At 37.7% G+C, this 14,715-nt stretch overlaps 1 protein-coding gene across 1 annotated transcript in view; it reads right to left on the reverse strand.

The window, feature by feature from the left end:
- Positions 1-9,116: 9,116 nt before the first annotated feature.
- The window catches only part of LOC136766975 (atrial natriuretic peptide receptor 1), a 30,933-nt gene continuing 25,334 nt past the window's right edge, over positions 9,117-14,715 (reverse strand). Inside the window, exons 20-25 of the mRNA XM_066720951.1 lie at positions 14,264-14,387; positions 13,547-13,615; positions 12,949-13,123; positions 12,369-12,467; positions 11,657-11,748; positions 9,117-11,181 (exon numbers count right to left, since the gene is read on the reverse strand). Of these exons, the coding sequence (XP_066577048.1) occupies positions 11,134-11,181; positions 11,657-11,748; positions 12,369-12,467; positions 12,949-13,123; positions 13,547-13,615; positions 14,264-14,387 (607 nt within the window). The 3' untranslated portion in view covers positions 9,117-11,133. The remainder of the gene's footprint in view (positions 11,182-11,656; positions 11,749-12,368; positions 12,468-12,948; positions 13,124-13,546; positions 13,616-14,263; positions 14,388-14,715) is intronic.

Raw genomic sequence — 14,715 nt, forward strand, 5'->3', positions numbered from 1 at the left:
AATTTTTCTTCATTAATCATGCCCCTCATGTGTCACAACTGATCACACAATGATTCCCAAAAATACCAAATATGAGCATTCAAGCATACTGAAAGGTCTTTGTCCCTAGTACACACATCATAATCAAAATCAAACTGTGGAAAAGCCAGGAAGTATGTAGCCCTACCTTTCGGTATGGCAACAATATAGCAAGGCTGCTTCTGGGGTTAGCAGAAGAGTTTATTTAGGCATCATAGTCGCTGTTTGGCGAGCTCATTCCAGTATTATTAAAGTGTACATGTAGTGATCGCACATGTATAGCCAATTCAATAGATCAGGTGTTCCTCATACATATTCAACCAATAACAGCCTACTATTTACTAACACTACATAGTTTAAGCTGTTCAAAGTCCTTATAACCCGCTAAGCATCACTTCACTAGAGCTCTATAATGGTGCTGGTGCTATGATGTCATGTCATTGATACATGTATATATGGAAACTAGTGTCAACAAAGTACTGGCAAGTACTGAGATTGTGATAAAATAACCAAAACTAATTTAATATGAATGAAGAAATACTTTCAGGTTCAACAGCTGGATACTTGTATGAGCCGTGGCAGACTATTCAAATTTAGGAAATAATGATAATAAATAAAGTGACAGTGATGATTTGGTTGATTTTGATGTCAAAGGTCTACCGACACAGACACCAACACGGGAGGGTTGAACATGGAAGTCGCCGGACATTTGGTATACTTGTCACTGGCGGGGCGTGATGGGCAATATATCACTTTATTGATTAATTATTACATTATTCTTTCACTTATTACAACACTTCTTTATTGTGTTGTATCATCTTTCTTTTTGTATAATTTATTTTTTGGGTTTAGATTGATTTATTGTTTTTCTTGCCAAGCGCACGCCACCAGCCCACGTTCTCACCTGGACTCACCTGCACGTTCTCTCCGAATTACGTTCACCTGCAGCCCTGGCTCTCTGTTTCAGTATTTAAGCTGAGAGACCGAGTCATTCAGGGTGCAAACCAATCAAGAGACACCACTACTGGACAAGTAGTACAGATTAGCAAGAAAAGCCAGGGCTGGAGAGGGTGGAATGTGGAAACTATTGCGGACACAGATAGACTTTTTCCTTTTTCCTTGGTGGATTACAAACAGTGCAAGCGGAGATCCTGAACCTCGAGACGGCAACAACATATGCAAAGGACTTGGCAGCAGAACATTGACAGCACGGGCCTTGAGCAGATCAGTCTATGGGTTTTTGTTGATTGCATATGCAGAGGGGTAGACTTTAAATATGGCAATTAAGAGCCACAGGCATTTGCACTTTTTGGAACTGGCATTATTTTGAACCTTATCTGCATTACAGCGAGGAGACCTAGATCTCCAGTTTACCTCCTCCCCCTGGCATTCTGCGAACTGAACTGCACCTGGACAAAGAAAGTATTATTGTTGATTAGACGCTAAAGTTTGCGGCGAGAAACCAACATTAAATATTGACAGTTCTCATCCTTCCTGAGGTTCCGCTGCCACTGAGTCAATTTAAGAAGCCCCACTGAGGCAGATTAAAACAGGGGCTGTAGCTAGTTTTCTATATTAACTATCCTTTTTGTTTTCCAGCCTGCTGGTGTCCATTTGGCATATCGTTACCTGTGCATGTGGAGATTGTCTTGGGGTTCTGTCGAGCCTGCCCAGGGAAAGAGAGTGGGTAGTACGAGTTCCTCTCTCGTAAATCAAAGGAGGTGGCGAGGTCTACCCACTAGGCAGTGACATACTTGTGGTGAATGTGTACTTCAAAAAACTGACAAATGCATTTGCTGCAAAGAGCATGAACTTATGTACGAGGATATTCAGTCACTAGAACGTGTTTCACAAACAAGCATGAGCTGGACAGTTATAGAGCTCATAAGACCTCCCTAAGATGGCACGTTTGGGGACCTGCACAAGTGGAGAATGATTAAATCGGTAAAGTTCCATGCAGTAAACAGATGATTATTAGTTTAACAACTTAGTTTTGAAATATCAAATATGTCAAATTATATTAGTAGGCTTTAACACATTCTGAATTGTGCATGCAGATGCAAATGGGAAACTAACCATAATATTGTTCATAGAATGGTCCTGGTCAAAGTCAGCTTCGTTGGAAAACAAAAGAGTTCACATGCCCTGACACCAGCTTCACAGGTGCTGATATTGAGGCTCCCTCCAATTGCACACTGCAGTATTTCCAGAGATTTCAGTCCTCAGAGATGCTTCAGAATGTGATGGTCTCCAGAAACATGGGAGAATCAAATAATTAGAACAAATGATTGGCATGTACCTGAGAATGGGTATAGTGCAAATGCCTGGTGTTAGGGTTTACTGGGGAACCAACACTTATTATGGCCCTGTAGCTTACATAATGCCTCGTAACTGAGGCATTACTTTCCGTCCTTACTTTCATCCATCCACTTCATCAACAACCTGACTGCTTCAGATGAAGAGAAAAAGGACAAACTTTGGAAGATTAGAGCGTGGTTAGATGCATTCAGAGAGAACTGTCTACAGATAGTGCCTGAGGAGCATAACTCTGTGGATGAAGTGATGATTCCTTTCAAGGGGAGGTTCAGTGGCATTAGACAATACATGCCTGGGAAGCCCCTTCCTTGGGGCATTAAAGTCTGGACAAGAACAGGAATTTCTGTGATACTCTGTGACTTTCAAGTTTACCAAGGTAGCGTAAATGGTCAATGTGTGAAGTCTGACCTTGGTTTATCAGGAGATGTATTTAAGAAGCTGGCATCTACATTGTCTGCATGTCAAAACTAGGTGTTTGCTGACAACTTCTTTACATCTGTGCCCCTGGTCACCAAGCTTCTTGAATGCAGAATCCACTTTGTTGGGACAGTACAACCTGTGCGCTTGCCAAACCTCAAATTAGCAGAGGAAAAGGATCTGAAAAAACAAGGCAGAGGGAGCTTTGACTATAGGGTGGAACAGAGTCACAATATCTGTGTTGCGAGGTGGTACGACAACCGGGCCGTTATTCTTCTCTCCACTTTTGATGGTCCACAGCCACTTGACAAGATCTTGGCTGCTATACAGGCATGACTGCAAAGCCCTGCAGATCCCTCAAAAGGAAGTCCTGAAAAGGAGACACTTCCAGGCACAGCTGGCAAACTCTTTCATCCACATTAATACCTTAAAGAGAGGCAAACCATCCATGGATGAGGTCCCAGGTCCAAGTGTGAAAAAGACCCCACAAACAAGAATAGTTTTAAATTGTTAGTTTTTCATGGTGATGAAATGCATTAATTGAAAATTTGTCAAAATTATTACTTGTTACTGTGCTGAATTAGAGTTGGCAGCGCCCTCGACTGTTACTTGACTTGAAAAGTTGACAAAGAAACCTGAACCATTCGGTTATGCGTGTATGCGAAGGGAGGGGGTGGGGGTCCCCGGGGGACAAGCAGGGCCCCCTAATTAAAGCTCCCGCACAAAAAACAACCTCCTAACTACCTCCTGAGACTACGCCACCTTCAGGTTGATTATGGTGAGGAGAAGGAAACCTCACGTCACCCCTTACTATCCCCCACGCAGGTTCTAACTACATGCAGTCACCCAGAGAGCCACCATGGACGAACATAAAATACACAATGTTTATTAATCTTCCACATTATGACTAGATACACATTTCTCTTATAGGAAAAATAAATAAATACTCTCACATAAACGCAAAATACAATAATACAAAAAATGCTTAACTTATTATAACACTCCTTTTTCCTTAAGAGATAAGATTCCTGGCAGACATCAACTAAAAAGATCCCATTCCCCCTCAGACCTCTCCCCTTTCTCTCCATTAAGAGTCCTTTACACTGTCCTTCCTTCACCCCCTCCACGGCTCCCTTCGGATTCCACTGTCCACATAAGAAATCCACCAACGCAGAGCAATTTAGGCACGGCGCCCTCAGAGCCACAAATAAATCCGATGCTTTTTCCCTGACCCCCATCTTTCAACAGCCCGATAACTGCAACATGCCCCAATATCGCTCTCCACATGGCCATGGCAGTGCCATCCACTACAGCACGCAGGAGGCTAAAGCTGGACCATAGCGCTATACTCAGCTTCCGGTCACTCTCCTCAGAAGCCCCCACCAACTATCCTAAAGGCATATAGCAATATCCACTTAACTCTGAAACAATACATCAATCTCTAGATCGGGGGTCACTCGGGTCACTCGGGTCGCTCGGGTCTCCCAGGTTGCTCTAATACCCGATTTCAAGCTTGCCTTACGGCAGGCAGCCGCACACCCCCCTCACTTCCACAGCTCCCAATGTCCAAACTCTCTTTCTTCCTTCCTTTTAAAGCTGGGGTTGTCACGCAAAGAGGCGCCTCCTCCCTCAAACACTGGTGTGCACCCTTAACTAAGCCCTATCAATCAATAATCAAATACGCACGTGATAAAACAATCATAAAAAACAAAATAAGGCACTTCCGGGCAATCACAATAATCAACACAACAACAAAAAGAAAAGCCCTGTCACCTCCCGTGACACTTGCTTTGTTGACAATACCAGCACGATCAAAAGTAATCATTCGATTTGGGTAAAATGTCTAGCACCTTGTTGTTTTTGCCTACAGGTACCCTTTAAGTGTGCCCCAAGACATTAGTGGCAGATAGTGGAACGTGGATAGTCTATTTATTATTTAGGATAACCGCAAATGAGGACAGAATCAGCTAGTCTATGGTTCTGCTCACTTCGCTTACTCCAGGTAGTAGTACTTACGTTATAAATAGGTATGGTACGGTCAGTATGCTGTTAGCTCTTGGTGATATATTTTCATTAGTTCTGAGCATACAAATCAGGGGGCCATAATCTAAAGCCCCTACTACAGAATTTCAAAATACACTTTTTAATAACATTGCTGAGATTCTGGGGTACCAGATACCTAAGTACCTTCATCGAAGTCTTAGAAAAAATAGGCCTGAGCTTAAGCTGTTAAAACATCTCCCGAGAAGCAATATTTTTAAAGCATTCTTCTATCTTTTTAATGATAATTTAGTTGAAAGAAGGTCAGAATAGGACATAGCTGGGTCACAGATTTGAATGAGAAGCAGAATATGAAGATTGAAACGTCTCAGATTTGATCACTGCTGCTTTTCTGTCAGACCTCATTGATTCTCTTTTATCTTCCGAATTCATTATAGAAGAGCCAAGTGGGGCGTATTTTAAATACCTGGGGCTTCAGCTGAAGATCCCCCCTAAGTGCTGTAGATGTACATTAATTAAACATTTTTGGATTTTAATTAAAAGAGGATAAAAGGTACATTTGCTCAAAACTTGTGTTTTGAAAAGCCAGTCATTCATATGTTTAATGCAAGTGTTGCCTTGGAGAAAAACTAGCACATCTGTGCTTTGAGAGGATTTAAAGAAAAGGGGACATTGGTAAGGTGATTTGTGAAATTTACTTGGGATAAAAGAGGCCCTTTTTAATTAAGTATATGATCAAACATATCATTATCGGCAAGAGGGTAACAATGAGTAGAAATTGTAATTAGTTACATTTAAGTGGAAAATATGGAGAAAATGCTGAAGTGTTTTACTTAAACATTGTTTTTGTATCTCTGGGAAGCCAATTTGTTCCCACCCCTAAGCAAGTCTGTGATACTGCACTGATGAATAATAATACACTGCCGGTTCAACTACAGTACTCTGTTGCCTTATAAAATTTGATTCTATAATCAGATTTTTTTTATTAAGAGTCAATAGTTCAAGAAGAGTGTTTTGTGAGAATTGACTTCTAAGATTTATTAATATTATTTATATAATATGAATTTAAGTATCTATGGAATAAACTGGAACACACATATAATGGACAGCTGGAAAGTGCCAGCCCACTAAGCAGAAATGTTAATTGTGTCCTCATAGGAACTACATGGACCTTTTCAAAACAGAATACTGATTTGTCCATTGCCAGCAACTGTTGCCCTTGAAAAGATTAATACAAAAGTACTTCAAGGCTGCCTTAATTAAACGTTACTTAAAAAAATAGTGCTGTTGTTTTATATGATATGTTCTAATTGTAGAAATAAAATAAAGTATAATTTAATATTGATGCCCGTATGAGGTGTAACCTTATGACAGTGGTCTTTGGTGTATAAAAAACAGAAAACCATAATTCATTGGGAAAATACTTGTGATGCATTATATTTGTACTGAGGCCAACAGCAAGCTGAACATTTTACAAGAGTGAGCTGCCTAAAAAATCAGGTTTAAATGCTAAATTGATAAAAGATTACATTTTGGAAGAATAAAAATCACTCACAGCCAACTTTGTAAAACAATGGACACTTGCCCACTCTGTTGTCGGTAACCCAACAAGTGCACACATTTGTTAGTAAGGACCCCTTTTTGTTGACAATCGGAGATAGAAGAGAACCAGGCGTTTAGTGATAGTGTTTTAAAATACTACATTATGCCGTGACAATGGTGTGCTGAGGAACTAGTAATGGAAAAATCTTGAGCTTTTATTAGCTTTAATGAATGAATCATACCCCCAAAAGCCCTAAAAGTGAGATGTGAAAGGCATCACCTTTGGAAACTTGTGCCAACCAGGGACCCATTTAAGCATTTAGAAGCCTCATAATATACCCTAATTGCTTCATTTCCCTGTGGGTGAGTGGAGCTTATACAATATTTATGAATAATTAGTCCTTAATTAAACCTTGTGTCCATGTGTACGATTATAAATGCCTTTTAAAACTTCATCAGCAGAAATAAAACATAAGATGTTCTGGTCATTCTATTTTTCCTATTTTTTATTTTAGCGTGTGAAGAAAAAAAAAACATATTTTTAGCAGTAGCGGTAGCTTTTTTTTTTCTGGCATCTGTCCCAAACACCTGTTTCTCTGTGAACTGAGCAATGTTTTATTAATATCTTTGCCATTTTGGACTACAGTTTAAGGTCCATCATTCTTAGAAGTGAAATTTGATTATGTTTATGCTTTACATAATGCTGAATATTTCTACATAAGTAGTTCTTTGATTATTTTACCTCTATGGTGTGTGGATACTTCCGAGTTTCCCCTAGTACTTCTACCTGAAGCTGTAGAAATATTACATATTAAATAATGGTAAATATCATGTTTCACAATAATCTTTTAAATGTCCTCAGTCAATCATTTTCTTTTTCTTGTTTTTACTGATTTAATATTGTGAAATTAGATTAATACATTTATTTTTAAGTTTAATGCAGCATAGCATAGCTTTGTTAAGTATTATCTGCACTCCCTTTAGACAAACACATTTTATTCCCGAGGCTGATTACAGGAAATGAAGTACATGTTTACAGCTCTGTAGGTTTTAGATGAGCTTTGAAAGGAATTCAACATCTCCACTCAGTGAATGCAGGAATAGATATTGGCATTTTATACATTATGTAATACTCTGGATGGAAAATTATAAATACAGTGAGAACACAAAGCTTATCTATCTGTGATTAATATGAATATTTCTCAGTGTGAGGGACTTAAATGCGTAAGTGTGCACTGATTAATATTCACTGTGTTCTCGCTCAGCTTGAAATAAACATTATGAGCTGAAAATTACTTCATTTTAAATTGATTACAAAAATGAAAATCATAAATTTCACATTCCATTTCTATGGTAATAGAATTGTATTTCAAAATATGTAATAACACATTTTAAATATATCATGCCTATATATTTTTTGAAAGACGAAGCTTTTGCTTATGAATAGAAAATTATTTTCTGTATTATAATATAAGATGGAAAGCTCCATGATAAGCCTAAAAATTGAAATATATATATATATATATATATATATATATATACACTCACCTAAAGGATTATTAGGAACACCATACTAATACTGTGTTTGACCCCCTTTCGCCTTCAGAACTGCCTTAATTCTATGTGGCATTGATTCAACAAGGTGCTGAAAGCATTCTTTAGAAATGTTGGCCCATATTGATAGGATAGCATCTTGCAGTTGATGGAGATTTGTGGGATGCACATCCAGGGCACGAAGCTCCCGTTCCACCACATCCCAAAGATGCTCTATTGGGTTGAGATCTGGTGACTGTGGGGGCCAGTTTAGTACAGTGAACTCATTGTCATGTTCAAGAAACCAATTTGAAATGATTCGACCTTTGTGACATGGTGCCTTATCCTGCTGGAAGTAGCCATCAGAGGATGGGTACATGGTGGTCATGAAGGGATGGACATGGTCAGAAACAATGCTCAGGTAGGCCGTGGCATTTAAACGATGCCCAATTGGCACTAAGGGGCCTAAAGTGTGCCAAGAAAACATCCCCCACACTATTACACCACCACCACCAGCCTGCACAGTGGTAACAAGGCATGATGGATCCATGTTCTCATTCTGTTTACGCCAAATTCTGACTCTACCATCTGAATGTCTCAAGAGAAATCGAGACTCATCAGACCAGGCAACATTTTTCCAGTCTTCAACTGTCCAATTTTGGTGAGCTTGTGCAAATTGTAGCCTCTTTTTCCTATTTGTAGTGGAGATGAGTGGTACCTGGTGGGGTCTTCTGCTGTTGTAGCCCATCCGCCTCAAGGTTGTACGTGTTGTGGCTTCACAAATGCTTTGCTGCATACCTCGGTTGTAACGAGTGGTTATTTCAGTCAAAGTTGCTCTTCTATCAGCTTGAATCAGTCGGCCCATTCTCCTCTGACCTCTAGCATCAACAAGGCATTTTCGCCCACAGGACTGCCGCATACTGGATGTTTTTCCCTTTTCACACCATTCTTTGTAAACCCTAGAAATGGTTGTGCGTGAAAATCCCAGTAACTGAACAGATTGTGAAATACTCAGACCGGCCCGTCTGGCACCAACAACCATGCCACTCTCAAAATTGCTTAAATCACCTTTCTTTCCCATTCAGACATTCAGTTTGGAGTTCAGGAGATTGTCTTGACCAGGACCACTCCCCTAAATGCATTGAAGCAACTGCCATGTGATTGGTTGATTAGATAATTGCATTAATGAGAAATTGAACAGGTGTTCCTAATAATCCTTTAGGTGAGTGTATATATATATATATATATATATATATATATATATATATATAGATAGATAGATAGATAGTTATTTTTTCAAATACAGATAAGTATTAATAAGATCTGTAATAAAATGTTTGGGCATAGAACAGAATATGTATTTTATAGCTGTGTGTAGCTATGTACAGTACATCAATTGCAAGATATTGTTTTACATCATCAAACTCAGACAAGGATAAAGAGGATTTATGTGTCTCATGAATTCCTAATCTCCCTATCTAAACAATAATAACTAAATAAATGAATAAATCTCTAAATACTTTATACATGTACAAAAGTTTCCGTTTCAAGACAAAGACCATTTACAGCATACAGAGAATCAGACATTTCATTAATTTGTTCAGTTTGTAATATTAGTCATGAGTTCTTAAAGCCATTGGATTTTGTAAGTGAAACACATAAATTGGGTACAAATCCACAAAAAGCACTAAAAACTGGGGATTACAGTGTACTCACAAATGCCATTTTCATTTATATATTTATTTACAGATAAGACTAGACCTCATATATGATTTGAAGAGGTCAACAAAACTAGATAAAAAGTGGCTGTGGAAATTCTAGCTCCAGCTCTATGGATAAACTAAATTTGTTCAAACAATGCCAATGCAAAAAAACGCAGTGAAAGTGCAACTTAACAACATTAAGATCTTATCTATATGCAAGGTCTTGGAAATGATCTTGAATTAGCTGGAGATCAACTGCTTATAAATTCTGCTGTGGTTTATGCCATTTTTATTTAGTGTACTGGTACTACTGGCATATAGGAGAATCAAAGAAGCAAATTGCCTGGCATGAATAACAGTGATAAACATTTAAATTTAAATTCCTTTGAGATGGTGGAGCCTGGGATTTTGAACTCTAACAATTTACAATTGAGATGTTTGAACAGAAGTTAGATTTTTCCCATTGATCTCTTTTGACCAAGGGCAAAAAAGACTTCTGAGTTATAATAATAGTTGGCTTGCATACAGTGTTTCCTAAAACGATTTTGTTCAGAGAGTATTTCACAAACAAACTGCATTTTGTCAACATAAGTAGGTCACAATCAGGATAAAACATTCTTATCAAGTCATTACAGATACATCATTCTGCAAAATACCAAAGCCGTATTACATTATAAAGACTACAAATATTTAAAATATCAATGGGCTGGACACATAACAAGAAGAACTGATCAAAAATAGAGCATGGAAGCTATCAAATGGACCCCAAGAGATTAAAAAAAGACCTAGAAGAAGACCACATGAAAGAAGGGAAATTAAATAATAAACTTTGCATGTGTGACATGGGAGAGGGAAGCTAAAGATCAAAGCAATTGGAAACATCATTCAGATATAGGCTGCTGCTGCTGCTGATGATATATAATATATAAATATATCTATATAAAAGTATATCTGGTTGTTTCTTTCTATAACCCGAAAATGCCCACTATTTTAATATTCTAAAACATAGATGTTGGTCACCAATGTTTTTATTGGGGTTCTGTGTTTTGCTTGACTGTTTTTTTTCTGTAAAGTATGTGAACGACCGTAGTAATGAAGGAATTAAATAAACTGTATTTTTATTTTAATCCTGTGTCTGTGCTGGGTGTCCTGGGGTCTGAGCCTGTTGTGGGGAAGTGAGTGGTTGTTTAGAGGTTTCCCTTCCCTCTAAAATTAATAAGTGTGGTGTAGTCGATTAGCAGGGAGGCCAGTGTCTCATACCACTTGTGACACCAGAATCCAAACTTGGCTGGATCTGATTGTGGGGGTCTTTCCAGTCTCAGTAAGGATTCACTTTCCAAGCCAGGGATTGGATTAGTGTTGCTTTTGTTTTGTGGTCAAGGATTAGTTTAGAGTTGACATTAGAGAAGATCTCACACAAGGGCTGCAGTCTTCTTGTGTTGGTTCTGACCCAGCTCCCAGTGACTATCAGTCTGAATAGCCGGATTAATTAAATACCTCTCTGCAGACTGTTTTATATAAGAGTTGGGTTTAGATCTTGACCTCCAAATTGTAATCCTATTAAGAACAGGGGTCTTATAGACATGCAAAATGTAGGCTCTTTTTATTGTTCTTCTCCCAAAAGCCAGAATGTTTGTACAAGTCCTTTGCCCTGTAAAACAATATAAAATTATGTATGTATATGTATTCCAGACAGCCTAGCACATTTTATCCTAACTGTGTACATTGGCCTTCAGGCTTGTCTTCTAGGCATTTTTTTGTAGGTTTTTGTTGTTGTTGTTTTTTAACTGTCAATGTCTTAATTGATTCACAGACTCCTGCAATAGTTTTCATTGGAAATAAGCCTGAAGTATTTGGCAAAAAGTCATCCTCAAGTATAAGGTATGTAATATGATTGATACTTGCTCCAAATTATACTTGGCTTCATGTTTTAATAATGCAGGCAACATTTGCTTGTGCCAGTTTATAATTACATATGATTCTCACTTTAATATCTTGCACCTGTATTAGGCTAAGTACCTACAGTGCACACAATATGCTGCTCTTCCTGTTGCCCTTGCCAACAATGAGAATAATAATACAACAGAGCAAATTATAACTAAAATGACAATGTAGCTTAACCATACCTTCATATGAATATCTCCTCGTTGCTCACATTTGAATGTTTTAAATTTATCTAGCAGTTCTTTGGTCAAGCTGCTGATGTGAATCTTGAGAGCTAGAAAATATATGCAAAAATAATAAATAAGATTAATTGCAAATAAAGCTTGTGTAAAAATGTGGCACAAACATTAGATTATCTTTCAGGGTAACACTTTACATTGTGTCCCTAACTATTGTGTATTTACACTGTAATTACTTGGTAACTACCAGTGTAATAATCTCAATTTGCAATGTATCTACACTGTAATTGTGCATGTTTACAATGTGTGTCCTGTGCTAGGGTAACACTTTACATTTAGTGTCCCTAATAACTGCGTATTTACTTGGTAAATACCACTGTAATTATGCCTATTTACACTGTATTTACATCGTAATAAGTAATTACAGTGGAAATACAAAGAAATTAGGGACTCTTAATGTACAATAAAAAATGTACAATGTGTTAGTTTCATTAACTAGTGAAATGATACATCATTAACAAGCACAAAAAGGCATTTGGCTAATCCAAAGTAATGTTTCTAATTATTTATTAATCTTGAAAAAATGAAGGGTATGCCAATTGTGAAAGCCCACTTTTTGGAAAAGAAGAAGCTTAAAGGACATACCCTGTTGAACCAGTCTTAAGATATCACAGGTGGGGAAGCATAGGGAACAGTATGAAGAAAATTAGCTTACGTGAACCATAGGACTCCATACGTGAGGCAGTGTTAACTGTGTCTCCAAACAGACAATACCGAGGCATTTTCAACCCTACAACGCCTGCTACACAGGGGCCTAACAGAGAAATAACATAGTATGAGCTCTGTCTATTATTCAGAAACTGAAATCTTTCTAATCTAGGCTTCGCCCTATCTACTACCACAGTACATTCTCTCACCTGGGGAAACCTCTTCACCTTCAACCTTCTTGCCAAGCCCACAGAATGAAAGTAGTCCTAGGACAATCCCCCAAGGAAAGAGAATGGAGGCCAACTATTGCCTTCCTCTCGCTATTCATTCTTAAATATGAAACTTGCCCGTTAATTAATTCTATCATGTTATTTAAACTCAGGCTTACATTTTGCACATTTGTTTTTAATATTATTTTTTACAGGACATCAAATCACAAAATTGTTACATGAATATACTACAAAGTTGACTTCAAAGACAAATGTAGCTCAGTTCCCCAAGGAATTACATATTGCAGATGATTCTGTATAGCCTGTATATGGTTAATTCCAAATAGTCTGCAACTGTTCTTTTGTCCAGATTCTTACCTGAATGGAGTCCTATTCTGACCTTTAGCTGCTGACCTGGGACATGTCTGTTTTCAAATTTTCTCATAGCTTGCAGTATTGACAAGGACATCCTGGCTATTTCTTTTGCATGGTCATCCCCATTTCTAATAGGCAGCCCAGATACCACCATATAGGCATCACCTATGGTTTCCACCTAAACCCGGGGATGTAACACAATATAGACATATTAAAACAACCATTCATTAACATAACATTTCAAATACAGACATTGTCTAAATCTGATGAAGCAGTTTTAAACAAACTGTTGTGGTACTGATGAATAATACTAGTACTTGAGAATTCTGAATTTTGTATTAATTCAAATGAGTTCGTGATATGTTCACTTAGATCAGGCTATAGACACCAACACAGATGAGAGACCACTGCTACACACAACCATGTGAACCTCACAATTGCCACGTTAATCATTTACAGAGGGATTCATTGGAGATGCCAATTCAAAAATCTGTATGTCTTCTATGCAGTCCTTTTAGAAGCTGAACACAATTACTTTAATGAACGACAAAAGGAAATTACAGGCATGACAAAATGAATAAAACAAATAGGTGGCCTTTACCTTGTAAACATCATGGTTGTCGATTATATTGTCAAAGTATGTGTACAAGTCATTAAGCAAGTCAACAACCTAGAGGGAAATTTTACACCAGTTATTACATTTTATTTTAAAGCGTGTACAAATGTATAGTCTTCTGTTACATTTCCCATTTTAAAACCAGAAATAGCTGTGATTCAGTCACACTAGGCAGGAGGAAATGAAAACAACAATATATTGCTAAGCTTTGCATTTATTTTCACACAGAGCCACAAATGCAATCAATAGGAATTGTACTCTGTCCCTGAGAGCTCCAAGCTACAGCTGCCAAGTGTCACAGAATGGATTTAAACCAGCACCGTGCAGGCTGGTTAGCCCATCCTTCATTCTAAGCACAGACGTCTATCATCAGACCATCTAAATGGAAGTCCTCCTGAATGTAAAAGGAATACTTATATATATATATATATATATATATATACAAAATAATATGTCCACAGAATAAATGAAACATGAATCAGTTTTGTTTTGTTTTTGTCCTGCCAAATGAATTATTTATTTGTGAAATATATTTCTGGCTCAACACAATTCCTTTCTTTAATTATATCTGCCACACAAGTCATGACATGAAAGAATCAAATTCTTGAGGCTAATGAGATTTTTAAATATAGTTCATTTTACCCTTGGATGATTCCCTCACCTGGGGATATACCAGACATTTGTAGAAATATGGGTTCTCACCTGCATTGGGGTGATGCATGCAGACATTGCAGTAAAATCCACTATGTCACTGAAATAGATAGTCACACAGTCGTATGTTTCTGCTTGCACTGTCTCCCCAGCTATCAGCTGGATGGCTACAGATCTGAGTACAAACAAGGTAGAGTTAGAGCTGTTCAAACCTTTCTCATTCAACAGAAAAATTAGCAAGAAAATAGGTCAGATGTATCGATCCTTCTATCAGAACAGCTTGTTTGATGTAATTTACTTGAGGGAATAACTGTGTTGCTGTGACAGATGTGTTGGTTCAAGAAAAATCCATAAAATAAAACAAATGTTTTGTCAGTAACATTGTAAATTTGACTTTGAATTGTAACATTGAAGGCTCCCTGCAGATAATGTAATGCTTGTTTGCAATATATAGTAAAATTAATCTGACCTCATTGCACTAGTTGATAGACAGTTTGTTTCTG

The sequence above is a fragment of the Amia ocellicauda genome, chromosome 13 (assembly GCF_036373705.1).
Source record: "Amia ocellicauda isolate fAmiCal2 chromosome 13, fAmiCal2.hap1, whole genome shotgun sequence".
Lineage (NCBI taxonomy): Eukaryota > Metazoa > Chordata > Actinopteri > Amiiformes > Amiidae > Amia > Amia ocellicauda.